General features: G+C 41.2%; 2 protein-coding genes and 2 pseudogenes across 8 annotated transcripts in view; all 4 read left to right on the top strand.

Moving 5' to 3' along the window:
* The window catches only part of LOC309539528 (proto-oncogene Mas-like), a 30,092-nt pseudogene that overhangs the window by 7,221 nt on the left and 9,495 nt on the right, over positions 1 to 13,376 (top strand). The window lies entirely within an intron of this gene.
* Positions 4,619 to 7,298, top strand: LOC309539514 (proto-oncogene Mas-like). Of its 5 annotated transcripts, none has more exons than XM_082235857.1 (2): positions 4,619 to 5,232; positions 6,028 to 7,298. In XM_082235857.1, the coding sequence occupies exon 2, from the start codon at positions 6,072 to 6,074 to the stop codon at positions 7,065 to 7,067; it is 996 nt and encodes a 331-aa protein (XP_082091983.1). In that variant the 5' UTR covers positions 4,619 to 5,232; positions 6,028 to 6,071; the 3' UTR covers positions 7,068 to 7,298. The 5 variants fall into 5 exon arrangements, with proteins under 5 accessions (XP_082091983.1, XP_082091982.1, XP_082091984.1 ...); XM_082235856.1 differs by having other exon boundaries at positions 4,620 to 5,232; positions 6,032 to 7,298; XM_082235858.1 differs by lacking the exon at positions 4,619 to 5,232 and adding an exon at positions 5,546 to 5,867 and having other exon boundaries at positions 6,032 to 7,298.
* LOC309539814 (proto-oncogene Mas-like) lies at positions 9,590 to 10,166 on the top strand (annotated as a pseudogene). Its single transcript has one exon. The product of its transcript is annotated as a proto-oncogene Mas-like (transcript).
* The window catches only part of LOC309539515 (mas-related G-protein coupled receptor member H-like), a 30,369-nt gene continuing 28,497 nt past the window's right edge, over positions 11,505 to 13,376 (top strand). Inside the window, exons 1-2 of the mRNA XM_082235862.1 lie at positions 11,505 to 11,601; positions 13,127 to 13,342. The gene's annotated coding sequence lies outside the window, so the exon portion shown is untranslated. The remainder of the gene's footprint in view (positions 11,602 to 13,126; positions 13,343 to 13,376) is intronic.

A 13,376-nucleotide genomic window follows, 5' to 3' on the forward strand; every position in this document is an offset into this window, starting at 1 on the left:
CATCCTTTTATATATTTGAACATGGCTATCATATCACCCCTTAACCTCCTCTTCTCCAGGCTAAACATGCCCAGCTCCCTTAGCTGTTCCTCATAAGGCATCGTTTCCAGGCCTTTGACCATTTTGGTTGCCCTCCTCTGGACACGTTCCAGTTTGTCAGTGTCCTTTTTGAATAGTGGTGCCCAGAACTGGACACAGTACTCCAGGTGAGGTCTGACCAGAGCAGAATACAGTGGCACTATTACTTCCCTTGATCTAGATGCTATACTCCTATTGATGCAGCCCAGAATTGCATTGGCTTTTTTAGCTGCTGTGTCACACTGTTGGCTCATGTCAAGTTTGTGGTCAACCAAGACTCCTAGATCCTTTTCACATGTACTGCTCTCAAGCCAGGTGTCACCCATCTTGTATTTGTGCCTCTCATTTTTTTTGCCCAAGTGCAATACTCTACATTTCTCCCTGTTAAAATTCATCTTGTTTGTTTTGGCCCAGTTCTCTAATCTGTCAAGGTCATTTTGAAGTGTGATCCTGTCCTCTGGGGTGTTAGCCACCCCTCCCAGTTTGGTGTCATTTGCAAATTTGATCAGGATGCCCTTGAGTCCATCATCCAAGTCGTTGATAAAGATGTTGAATAAGACTGGGCCCAAGACAGAACCCTGTGGCACCCCACTAGTCACTCTTCTCCAGGATGAAGAGGAACCATTGATGAGCACCCTTTGGGTTCGGTCAATTAGCCAGTTACAAATCCACTGAGCGGTAGCATAGTCAAGACCGCATTTTACCTGCTTCTTTACAAGAATATCATGGGGCACCTTGTCAAATGCCTTGCTGAAATCAAGGTAGGCTACATCCACTGCGTTCCCTTCATCTACCAGGCTTGTAATTCTGTCAAAAAACGAGATCAGGTTAGTCTGACATGACCTATTTTTCAGAAATCCATGCTGACTATTGGTGATCACAGCATTCCTTTCTAGGTGCTCACAGACTGTTTGCTTAATGATCTGCTCCAGAATCTTCCCTGGTATTGATGTCAGACTGACTGGGCGGTAATTATTTGGGTCCTCTCTTTTCCCCTTTTTGAAAATAGGGACAACATTTGCCCTCCTCCAGTCTGCCGGGACTTTGCCTGTTCTCCAGGAATTCTCAAAGATGACTGCCAGTGGTTCTGAGATCACATCTGCCAGTTCTTTTAATGCTCTTGGATGCAGTTCATCTGGCCCTGGAGACTTGAATACATCTAAACTAGCCAAGTATTCTTGTACTATCTCCTTAGTTATTCTGGGCTGTGTTTCCTCTGCTGAATCATTTGCTCCAAATTCTTCAGGTCAGGCATTGTTTTCTTTATCGGAGAAGACTGAGGTAAAGAAGGCATTGAGGAGTTCAGCCCTTTCTGTGTCCCCTGTTTGCATTTCACCATCTTCACTTCTGAGTGCCCCCACTGTTTCTTTGTTCTTCCTTTTGCTACGGACATACCCATAAAAGCCTTTTTTGTTGCTTTTAACCTCTATAGCAAGCCTGAGTTCATTCTATGCTTTAGCTTTTCTGACTTTGTGTCTACACGTGCTGGCTATTTGTTTGAATTCCTCTTTGGTGGTTTCCCCCCTTTTCCATTTTTTGTACACATCCTTTTTTAATCTTAACTCAGTTAAAAGTTCTTTAGATAGCCACCCTGGCTTCTTTAGGCACCTTCCATGTTTCCATCTCATTGGTATTGCCTGAAGTTGTGCTTTTACTATCTCCCTCTTAACAAACTCCCAGCCATCATGAATTCCCTTTCCTTTTAGTATTACTGTCCATGGGATCTCACCCAGCACTTCCCTAGGTTTTATGAAGTCGGCTTTCTTAAAGTCAAGAAATTGATTCCTAGTATGCTTGGCTGCTCCTTTCCGCTGTATAGTAAACTTCAGAAGAGCATGATCACTCACGCCTAATGATTCTTCCACTTCTACCCCACTAACCAGGTCATCAACATTGGTTAGGACCAGATCTAAAATGGCTGTTCCTCTTGTTGCTTCTCCCACTTTCTGGACAATGAAGTTGTCTGCAAGGCCAGTGAGGAATCTGTTTGACCTTATGCTCTTGGCTGGGTTTGACATCCAGCAAATATCCGGGTAACTGAAGTCCCCCATTACTACTATCTCCCTTCCTTTTGCATGCTTGGCCATCTGTTCCAGGAAGGCATCATCTATGTACTCCGTTTGGCTTGGGGATCTATAGTAAACTCCCACAATGAGGTCTCTGTTATTCTTCTCTCCCTTAATTTTGACCCAAATGCTCTCACTTTGGCTTTGAGGTTCTAAATCTTGGATCTCTTCACAGGTATACACATCCCTGACATATAACACCACTCCTCCTCCTTTCTTGTCTGGTCTGTTTCTCTGAAATAGATTGTATCCCTCCATTATTACATTCCAATCATGGGACTTATCCCACCAGGTTTCAGTGATGCCTATTATGTCATATTTAGTTTGCTGTACCAAGAGCTCAAGCTCATCTTGTTTATTTCCCATGCTTTGCGCATTAGTGTACAGACACTGAAGTCCATTAATCATTCCTCCGTGACTCTTATTTAAGGATTTTTTCCTCCCACCACTAGGTCTGCGTGCTGTTTGCTCCATTTGGTCTATGACATTTGGATGATCATCTTCATTAATTGATAGACTCCTACCTTCAGGAGCACTGTCTCCCTCCCCCACATTAGTCAGTTTAAGGCCCTCCTGATGAGGTTTCTGAGATTTTTGGCAAAAAACATTTCTCCCAACCGTTGTGAGGTGCAGCCCATTGCTTGCCAGAAGTCCATCTTCAAGAAACTGCAGTCCGTGATCTAAGAATCCAAACCGTTCCTGTTCACACCATTTGCGAAGCCAGCTGTTCACTTCCACTATTTTTCCCTCTCTCTCTGGGCCACGTCGTTCAACTGTGAGGATAGATGAGATGACATCTCATCTGGTTGATGAGAACCAACCTAAGCTCACCCCAGGGTGCCTGTGGTCCTGGCATGGCCCTAGCCCCTCAAGCGGACTTCGGACGAGATCCAGGACCCCCAGATTCCTTTAACAGAATACCCAGTTCCTGGAGGGGCAAGTGATGACTGCACCTCCCCTCCCCACAATCCAACTGAGCCAATGCCTAACCGCCACCTTAGAAGATGTGATGATTTGCTAAGAGGTAGGCAAAAATCAAATGGCTAAAGCCAATCTGCCAAATGGGAAAAAAAATTCTTACCCAGCCACTATTCCAAAACAGGCAAACCAAACCAAAGCAAGGCCAAGCGACTCTACCTGAACTTGGGAGGGTGGGTGGCTGTTCAGCCGTGCAAATGCAAGTGCCCCACTTGCACCACACTGCTGTTTTTAAAGCACCTGGGATCACACAACCTACTGGCTATTGGCTAAAGCCACCTGGCATGATCCCAGGGGAATGGCCAGGACTTCCAGCCCCCCCCCCATTTTAACCCTGTCAGGTGAGCTCTTGGGACCTGAGCGCAACCAGGACTCCGTTATGAGGATCCCATATATGTGCATATAGAAATACACAAAGTTCTGCCATCTACACCTTTATAGGGCAATGTGACAATTAGCAGAAGTGATTCATGACATCAATGTATCCCTATCTTTCCAATAACGTTTTTGAAAAAAACACCAGTGGATACAGGAGGGAGATGGTTCCATATCATGTCACAATGCACTTTCCACTCAATGCTAGCCATTGACGCTATATCCAAAGCCACACTAGACTCCTTTGCACGATGAAGAACCGACATCACCATGGACTCACCTTGACACATCATTCTAGTCAACACTTATTAAGAAGGATTGGGATGGGGCATGAGAATAAAGCAGTCAGGTGAAACCATGCAGTCCACTCTGCATTGCAGAGGAAAGAGTCACCTCTGAGCATGGGAGAAGATAACCAGGCTCCTCTTAAGCTGATTAGCTTTTCACTGGCACAACGTAAGTGACCCACCACAGTGTGCAAAGACTCTAATGCAATTGAGAGGAAGCAAGCTGCTCACATAAAAGGCTAACCAAAAATCAGCCTGAGCAAGTAACACTCATTATCAGAATGGCACAAAGCACCTGATGGGTGGCAGAGAAAGGTAACTGCCTTCCAGCCCAGCTCCTGCAGTCAGTCTGTCTGTCTGTGTTTGTGTGTGTGAGCGCGATTAATGAAAGTAAATCTGATGTTTCACAAGAGAGGAATTACCGTATTTTTCGCTTTATAAGACACACCAGACCACAAGACGCACTTAGTTTTTGGATGAGGAAAACAAAAAAAAAAAAATATTCTGAATCTCAGAAGCCAGAACAGCAAGAGGGATCGCTGCACAGTGAAAGCAGCAATCCCTCTTGCTGTTCTGGCTTCTGTGATAGCTGCGCAGCCTGCACTCGCTCTACAAGATGCACACACATTTCCCCTTACTTTTTAGGACGGAAAAAGTGAGTCTTATAGATAAAAAAATACGGTAACTTCCTGTTGGACTGATGCAGAAGGACTGAACCCAATAATTGAGAAATGGATGTGGTCTGAGACCCAGAACTTTAATTACCCCCATAATGTTTTGGAATGCTTTTGAATATCATTTCTGCATATATTGTTATTTTCCCCATAATATTTTTTTGGGTTTGATGCTTTTGTAACTGTCTCCTCTCACAGGAAACACCCAACTATCATCTGCAGAAGTTCAAGCAAGATAGCACTGGTGGCAGATAACAATGTTCTGGCATTTAACTGTCAAGGACATGTGCCCTGTAGACCATTCTCATACAGAGTCTTCTATATCACATATTTCAGTCTCATATGCAGTAATATCAGGTTGATACTTTCCATGTTTGGGCTCCTGTATCAGCAGGGGGGACAAAGAGAAGTTGGACTTGCTTACCGCTTGCAAACAATCTCTTCTCAAGAGTTCCTGCTTGGGGAACTGAACTTTAACAAGCAAGAATCTCCTCCTGAGTTTGTCAAATGCTATCCTGAGACCCAATGTGGAATACAACTAGCTTAACACACAATGCTGGCAAATGGATTACACAGAACTGAAGACACATGGGCAGAATCCTACACATCTTGCTAAGAACCAGAGAAGGCATCTTAACAATTTTTGCAAATCTTCTGATTACCTGATTATTCCAGCACCACTTGCTGCTCCCACTCATCATGTTGGAGGGATGCTGATCCAAAGCTTTTGAGAGCAATGTGAATAGCTACTTTTGGTATCATTCATTAGCAAAGGTAAGAGGGGATCTGTAGCTAAATGGCATTCCTGTGCACCTTTGGCTGATAGGTGGGACAAGCTAACTCCATGGATACCAGGATATCCTACTATTCCATGGATATCCTACTGTTAGTAGGATACCAGGTAGATGGCTGGTGAAGATGGCAGAAATTTTTGGTTCCCACATCCAGTCAGAGCAGAAAGTACTAGGCAGGATAGAGTAATGGTTTGTCTAATACATTCCACATTATAAAAATGTTGTTGTCTGGCTAATCTGTTGTGGGGGGGGGTGTTCTTCTAATTTTCATATTTCTTAATAATCCCAATTCAACTTGATTTTTATTTATCCACTTTTGTTAAAAATCACATTTCAATAACAATAAAATTACATATGCCTTCCCAATTCATTCCAAAATCACAAGAGCTGTTCAATTCCTTCTCACACTCGTCTTCTCCAACACCCAACCAACTGAAGTCCACGACACAAGAGGTAAGTTTCTGATCTTAAGGCTGAGTCAGAGAGCATAAGAGGAGAATTTGAGTTCTAAAACGATGTGCTTACTGATGTTGTGAATGCAGTTTTTTACTCAGAGGAAAGATCCACACCACATCGGCAAACTCCATTCCCCCCCAAAGCCTTTGAAACTGAAAAGTTGTGACAAACATTCCTGTGAACCATATTCCTAATGTGTTTGTTGATCAGTCATTAATTCCCACTATAGCATGTCTCTTTTATTATTGTTTGTCTCAGTTTAATAGGTTGAGCTTTATAGCTAAAACGAGCTCCACATTTCTTTATTTTCTCCTGGTAGTAAGAGCTATACAAGAAAAAGCTCAGAAGTAGAGATCCAGCAAGATGAGCAATGATGGCCTGGGATCCTGGTCCACTTTGAATGCTTCATGGGAAGATATTGGAGCAGAAAATGGAACTGACCTCTTAACACCCCAAGATGATTTTGATTATGAATTATCACCATATCGTATAGCAGACATTCTTATCCCCATTTTACTTATCTCCATTTTACTTCTTAGCATTTTTGGAATCATTGGGAATGGAACTGTCATCTGGTTTCTTGGCTTTTGCATGAAGAGGAATCCTTTCACCACCTTCATCCTGCATCTGGCCACTGCTGACCTTGGGGCTCTCATATGCTTATTTACTTTTTCCATTATATATCTTCTGAGGTCATTTTTATCTGTACCTCCCTATATGCATTTGATTGTATTATTGTTTACAAATATTTTTATATTCATGTACAACACTGGTCAATACCTGTTGACGGCCATTAGCATGGACAGGTGTGTTTCTGTTGTTTTCCCACTTTGGCATCGATGCCACCGACCACCACACTTTTCCACCCTTGTGTGTGCCACAATATGGATCACTTCTTTCCTGCTCACTGTAATCAGCATGATTGTTTCTTTTTTTAACATTCTACCGTATACCATTTTATTCCAGTTTCTAATGAATGCTATACTTTGCCTCCCACTCATGACTGTTTCCACTCTGGTCCTGTTTATAAAAGTTCACATTAGATCAAAACAGAGGAAGAAGGGAAAAGCTGTAAAAGCCATCCTTCTTGCCCTCCTCTTCTTCCTCTTCTTAGCTTTCCCTCTTTCTTGCATTGTATTAATCAGTTTTTTCACTCCATTTATAGCCTATTTTGCGGAATCTGTTGGGTTATTATGCAGCTGCCTGAATAGCAGTATTAACCCACTGATTTATTTCCTGATTGGGAGAAACAAGAGGGCTCAATCTAGGGAGAGCATGAAGGTCATACTCCAGAGACTTTTCAAAGAAGAGGAAAACTGCAGAGAGGAACAAGAAGTTCCAGTTCAAACCCAGATGTGAAGAAATACTTCAAGATAGCTCAGAAAGCTTCATTTCCTATCTCTTGGTGTATTTCTTGGTACTTGTTTTCCCCTGTACTCACTATTTTATTATTTTGGATTCATTTACTCTGTTAATTTTTGTCCTCGTTTCTGGAGTATCGTTAAAAGCCCCTTGGATTGCCCATTTGGCAGGATAAATGTTTTATATGTTTTAAAAAATGAAATAAAAATAAATGCCGCTTTAACAGTGTGAGTTGAGTGGGAAGACTTGCTAAATGGTATATATAGCAGATTCATTGCCAAAGGGAATGAAGTAAAGAAATCTTCACATGTAGAGCTTGAATGTTTGAAGAAAACAGAAGAAAGTATTTCCCCCAGATTTTTTGAAAAAATGCATGATGGAACATTCCACCAGTACAATCCCTATTTTCTGTACTATTTTTCTAGAAAAAGAGGTGCAGAAACTGACCATAAAGGCCTGCCTTGTTCTCCTATTATATATTTTTTTTATATAAAATTTTTATTGGTTTTACAAAAGTTTTTATAACAAACAAACATAAAAGAAAAACAGACAAACAAACAAATATAATTTCAAAATGTCCTTTCATAAACTTCTTTCCTCGGACTTCCCCATACCTCCCCTTTCTGCATCCTCATGTCCAAATTTTATAGCAACTTATAAATGTTTTTTCCCATCCTAATTCATCATAGTCCTTTCTTAATCTAATCTTATATTACTGCAACCCTTTCTCTCTGTAAAATCTCGACATTCTAAACTTCATCAAGTTTATAATAGTTCTTAAGATAAATCTTAAATTTCTTCCAGTCTTCTTCCGCAGTCTCCTTTCCCTGGTCACGAATTCTGCTCGTCATTTCCGCCAATGTCATATAGTCAATCACTTTCATCTGCCATTCTTCCAAGGTGGGTAAATCTTGTGTCTTCCAATACTTTGCGATCAGTATTCTTGCTGCTGTTGTTGCATACATGAAAAAAGTTCTATCCTTTTTTGGCACCAATTGGCCGACAATGCCCAAGAGAAAGGCCTCTGGTTTCTTAAGGAAGGTATATTTAAATACCTTTTTCATTTCATTATATATCATCTCCCAGAAAACCTTAATCTTCGGGCATGTCCACCAAAGATGATAAAAAGTACCTTCAGTTTCCTTACATTTCCAACATTTGTTATCAGGCAAGTTCTGGTGAGTTGCAGCTGAAAAAAAGCCATGCTTATTATATGGATGTTATAAAAATTGTTAAAATTCTGCTATCTACACCTTAATAGGGCAATGTGACAATTAGCAGAAGTGATTCATGACATCAATGTTTCTCTATCTTTCCAATATTTTTTTTGAAAAAAATGATCAGAGGATACAGTAGGGTGATGGCTCCATATCATTCCACAATGCACTTTCCACTCAATGCTAGCCATCAAGCCTATATATCCAAACATGCACTAGACTCCTTTGCATGGTGAAGAACTGAAATCACCATGTATAAAGACTCACCTTGACACATCATTCTCGTTAACACTTATTAAGAAGGATTAGGATGGGGCATGAGAATAAAGCAATCAGGTGAAACCATGCAGTCCATTCTGCATTGCAGAGCAAAGAGTACCCTTTGAGCAGGGGAGAAGATGACTGGGCTCGTCTTAAGCTGATTAGCTTTTCACTGGCACAAGCTAAGTGACCCACCACAGTGTGCAAAGGCTCTAATGCAATTGAGAGGAAGCAAGATGCTCACATAAAAAGCTAACCAAAATTCAGCTTGAGCAAGTAACACTCATCATCAAAATGGCACAAAGCACCTGATGGGTGGCAGAGAAAGATTACTGCCTTCCAACACAGCTCCTACAGTCTCTCTCTCTCTCTGTGTGTGTGTGTGTGTGTGTGTGCTCGCGCGCGCACACGCGATTAATGAAAGTACCGTAAATCTAATTATTCAACAGAGAGGAATTAACTTGCTGTTGGACTGATGCAGAAGGACTAAACCCAAGGATTGAGAATTGGATGTGGTCTGAGGTCCAGAACTTTAATTACCCCCATAATGTTTTGGAATTCTTTTGCATATCATTATTGTATATATAGTTATTTCCCCCCATAATATAAGTTTTGGGTTAGATGCTTTTGTAGCTTGTCTCCTCTCACAGGAAACACCCGACTATCTTCTGCAGAAGTTCAAACAAGATAGCTCTGGTGGCAGATAACAATGTCCTGGCATTTAACGGTCATGAACATGTGCCCAGTAGACCATTCTCATACAGAGTCTACTATATCACATATCTAAGTCTCATGTGCAGCAATATCAAGTTGATACTTCCCATGTTTGGGCTTCTGTATCCAAAACTATACTACCATTGCATAAGAGGCATGCTTTGTGTAGCGCTGAGAGGGGCATAAAACCCCCAGAAGAACCCGAAAAAAATTCAGTGGAATGGGATATGGAATGACTAAATGGAAAAAACTAAGAACCAGGTGGAAGGAGGCATTCTGTAGGTCTCTCCCCCCCCCTCACACACACACAGAGAGAGAGACATTAGCATGGAAAGGTGTGTTTCTGTCATTTCCTCCCCTTTGGCATCAATGCCACAGACCACCGCACTTTTCCAGCCTTGTGTGTGCCTTAATATGGATCATTGCTTTCCTACTTGTTGTAATCTTCATGATTCTTTTTATTTTTAGAGTTACAACAAATCCCCTTTTCTACCTGCTTCTAATGAATGCTATACACATGACTGTTTCCACTCTGGTCCTGTTTATAAAAGTTTACTTTAGATCACAACAAAGGAAGAAGGGGAAAGCTTTAACAGCCATCCTACTTGCCCTCCTCTTCTTCCTCTTCTTAGCTTTCCCATTTACTTGCATTTTATGAATCCATTTTTCCAGTAAAGATGGAAATGATACTGAAATATTTCTTGGGCTCTTATGCAGCTGCCTAAACAGCAGTGTTAACTCTTTGATTTATTTCCTGGTTGGAAGAAAGAAACATAGTCGGTCAAGGGAGAGTTTGAAAGTAATAATCCAAAGGCTTTTCAAGGAGGAGGAAGATGGGAGGAAGAAGAGAGATATTCAGGTCCAATCCTGAATCTGATGACTTAAAAAAAAATCAACCCATGAAAAAGACGACAGGTGTATCTTTCCATGTTTATCTGTTTGCTTTGTAACACAAAGGCTTTAATAAAAAACTGATTAAGTTTTCCTCCAAAAAACACCTCATTTTCTATCTCTTCTTATATCTCTTGGTACTTCTTCTACTTTGAACTCAGTATCTTAATATTATAAATCTATTTATTAATATCCACATATTGTATATCTCTGGGGAGACATAGAGGTAAACCCTCTTTCCATTTTTTTCAACCACAGATTTATATATTTTTATTATTTGTTGAATTTATATACTGTCCTATAGACGAAGGTCTCAGGTGAGTGACACCTGCAGTTCTGTGTGGTTCTTTTACAGTGGTACCTCAGGTTACATACGCTTCAGGTTACATACACTTCAGGCTACACACTCCACTAAGCCAGAAATAGTGCTTCGGGTTAAGAACTTTGCTTTAGGATAAGAACAGAAATTGGGCTCTGGCGGCGAGGCGGCAGCAGGAGGCCCCATTAGCTAAAGTGGTGCTTCAGGTTAAGAACAGTTTCAGGTTAAGTACGGACCTCCGGAACGAAGTAAGTACTTAACCCGAGGTACCACTTTACTTTCTTCCTGGCTATTGTTATTATTAAAAAATAATATCTGCCATACCAGCTCATGCAGAGATGGTTGTGGGGCTCTCTGACTGAAAGTCAAGCATTTTGCTAATTAGAAATTGCCAGTGAGCCATACTCCATAAGGTAGGAGAGTGGAGAAAATAAATGTCAACAATAAGGTATTTGTGCTGGGAAACATCCTGGCAATCCTGTGAATAGAATTGGGGATTGGTGTCAGAAGGTCTGAATGGTGAGGAAAGGGAATGCTACTGACAGCTGAGTGTTAGATAGATAGGACAGCCAAGCAAATTCAGAGCTGAGCAGTTCACCCTTCCCCATGTGAGAGATGGACACAGAGAGTGTGAAGTGAGGAAGCAGAGATGAGTAGAAAGTTATTTGTCGTAATCCCACCCACCTCTCCTCCACTTCCCACTGATCCTGCTGCTATAGTACAACAAACAGATATCAAACACAAGGCACATCGTAAGAAGAAAACACATCATAAAAGCAAGCTGAAGAGTTGGCCTTTGTGGAGGGCTTGTCTTTATGAATCTTTTTCTTCTGATGTGTCTTATGTTTGATGCAAGCTTGAATGCAGTTAAGAATCTCCTCCTACACCAGCCATCTTGATAACCAATGGGGGGGATCTTACCTCATGATATTGACAAGAACAGATAAAATAACTGATATAAATTAGTGGGTGGAGCCCTGAAGCTTGATAAAACATTTGCTGTTTCTTTGGAGCTACATTCATTTCTGAAAATGCTCTGACCCCCTACTTATCCCAGTGCAGGATATTCTACTTCCTTCTGCATTCCACACACCATCTCTGAAGATTGCTGATCAAGAGTTTCTCACAGGTATGCGAACGTTTCAAGTGGATGCAGTTTATTTGTAAAAGCAAGAGGGGAACCATAATTGGCTGGCAGAGGTGTGCATGCAGGAGAAATACCCTTGAAGAGATACCAGTTCCTTTGTGACATAAATGGCATTCCTATTATTCTTTACTATATGCATTCTGTGATAAGAGAGCACGGATGAGAGCAGATTAGGACACAATAAACTGTAGATTAAAATATCATTGTTGTTTTTCCATATGTGAACCATGACTGACTGGTTTGTTTGTGTATTTGATATGTGGATTTAGGAACAGACCCAGATGTGTTTCTCTACGGAACAAAATGGGATAAATAGTAAAAAAAGCTACATATGTTTATTCTTAGTGCTCTGGCATAACTCGGTGACATCTGTTATCAGATTTCTGTTCCAAACTTAACAGCTAAATTCAGATTGTATCAGAATGAGAAATGGTGGTTAGTTTTGCCACCACGTTGCAAGCAAGAAGACAAAAGAGGAACTAGTGGCAGAATGAACAGCACTGTTAGATGCACTTTACCCATGCTTGAAATCCAAAGAAATACAAAATGTATACTTGGAACATAGAGGCAAATGTCTAGGGTTTTGTCTGGAACAATAGGTGAGTATTTCAAGTAATCAGTTCCCTGTTTCTTCTCTGCCATTTCCCAAAATCCTATTGACCACAATGAGTAATTGATTAATTTGGAGGGTCCCCTCTCCATTTGTGTATTTTCCCCAGCTATTTAATTAACATATTTATTGTGAAAATAGATAATGGCCATATCTGCCCAATTCAAACTATACAAATTTTCAAATGTCTCCATTTATGTCTATGGCTGACCCTCTAACATCCACTGGGATATATAAAAACAGGTTCTCAGGGCTCCTCCACACCTCATTTGGCCTTCCATTTCCCACTAGGAAAACCCTCTCTTTACTGCTGAATCAAAACAAATGACCATTGGGTTTTTCCGCAGATTTTTGTTCATTCCAATTCAGAGGCAAAGAGTGTGTTTTTCAGGGAAAACTGCACAGCAAAGGCAAGGTCACTTGCACCGGTGTCTGAAAACTGCATGAAACTGTGCCTTTTTGGAATGGGACTGGTGGAAGGTGGACAAGCCCTCAATCTGAACAAGGAAAATGATCTAACCAGAATGTGCCATGTTATTTACTCTACATAGATCTTTACATATATATGTGTTTCTGACATCTTATCCAACCATTCCATTCTGTTCTCCTGTCCCTCCTGGTTCTCCATTTCCCCCCTCTTACAGAAGCCCGCCCAACACCCTTCCATGTTCCACAGTTACACCTGTGGGCCTCCACACACACCGTGCATTCAAAGCATATCATTCCACCCAAAGAATCCCAGGCACTGTAGTTTTTCCCCTCACCAGTTGTTCCCTGAAACTTATTTACTCACTTTTCACAAGAATGATTCTCTATGACATCAAGACTTTGGAGGCAAGAACCTCCTCTTAAATTAGCTTTCTTGACAACCAATGAACAAAATTCTTCTTACCACAGGATGTTGGCAAACTGCTTAAGGACAGATGAAGAGTAATGGGTGGAGCCCTAAACATCTTGCGGAGAGCTTGGTGATACATCCATTTTATCCTCCTTGGGGCTGTAGTCAATTCTGTCAATCTTCTGACTGCCTCCTCATTCCATCACAAGCTATTGTGCTTCTTGCTGCCTGCAACTCACCATTTTCTTAGACTGCTGATCAACAGTTGCTCACAGGTATGTGAATGTCTCAAGTTGACACAGTTCATTT

This window comes from Podarcis vaucheri, assembly GCF_965113315.1.
Source record: "Podarcis vaucheri genome assembly, chromosome: 8".
NCBI lineage: Eukaryota > Metazoa > Chordata > Lepidosauria > Squamata > Lacertidae > Podarcis > Podarcis vaucheri.

What these genes read in the sequence shown, in the direction of transcription:
- LOC309539514 (XM_082235857.1), top strand. Translation starts at nt 6,072, where the DNA reads ATGAGCAATGATGGCCTGGGATCCTGGTCCACTTTGAATGCTTCATGG.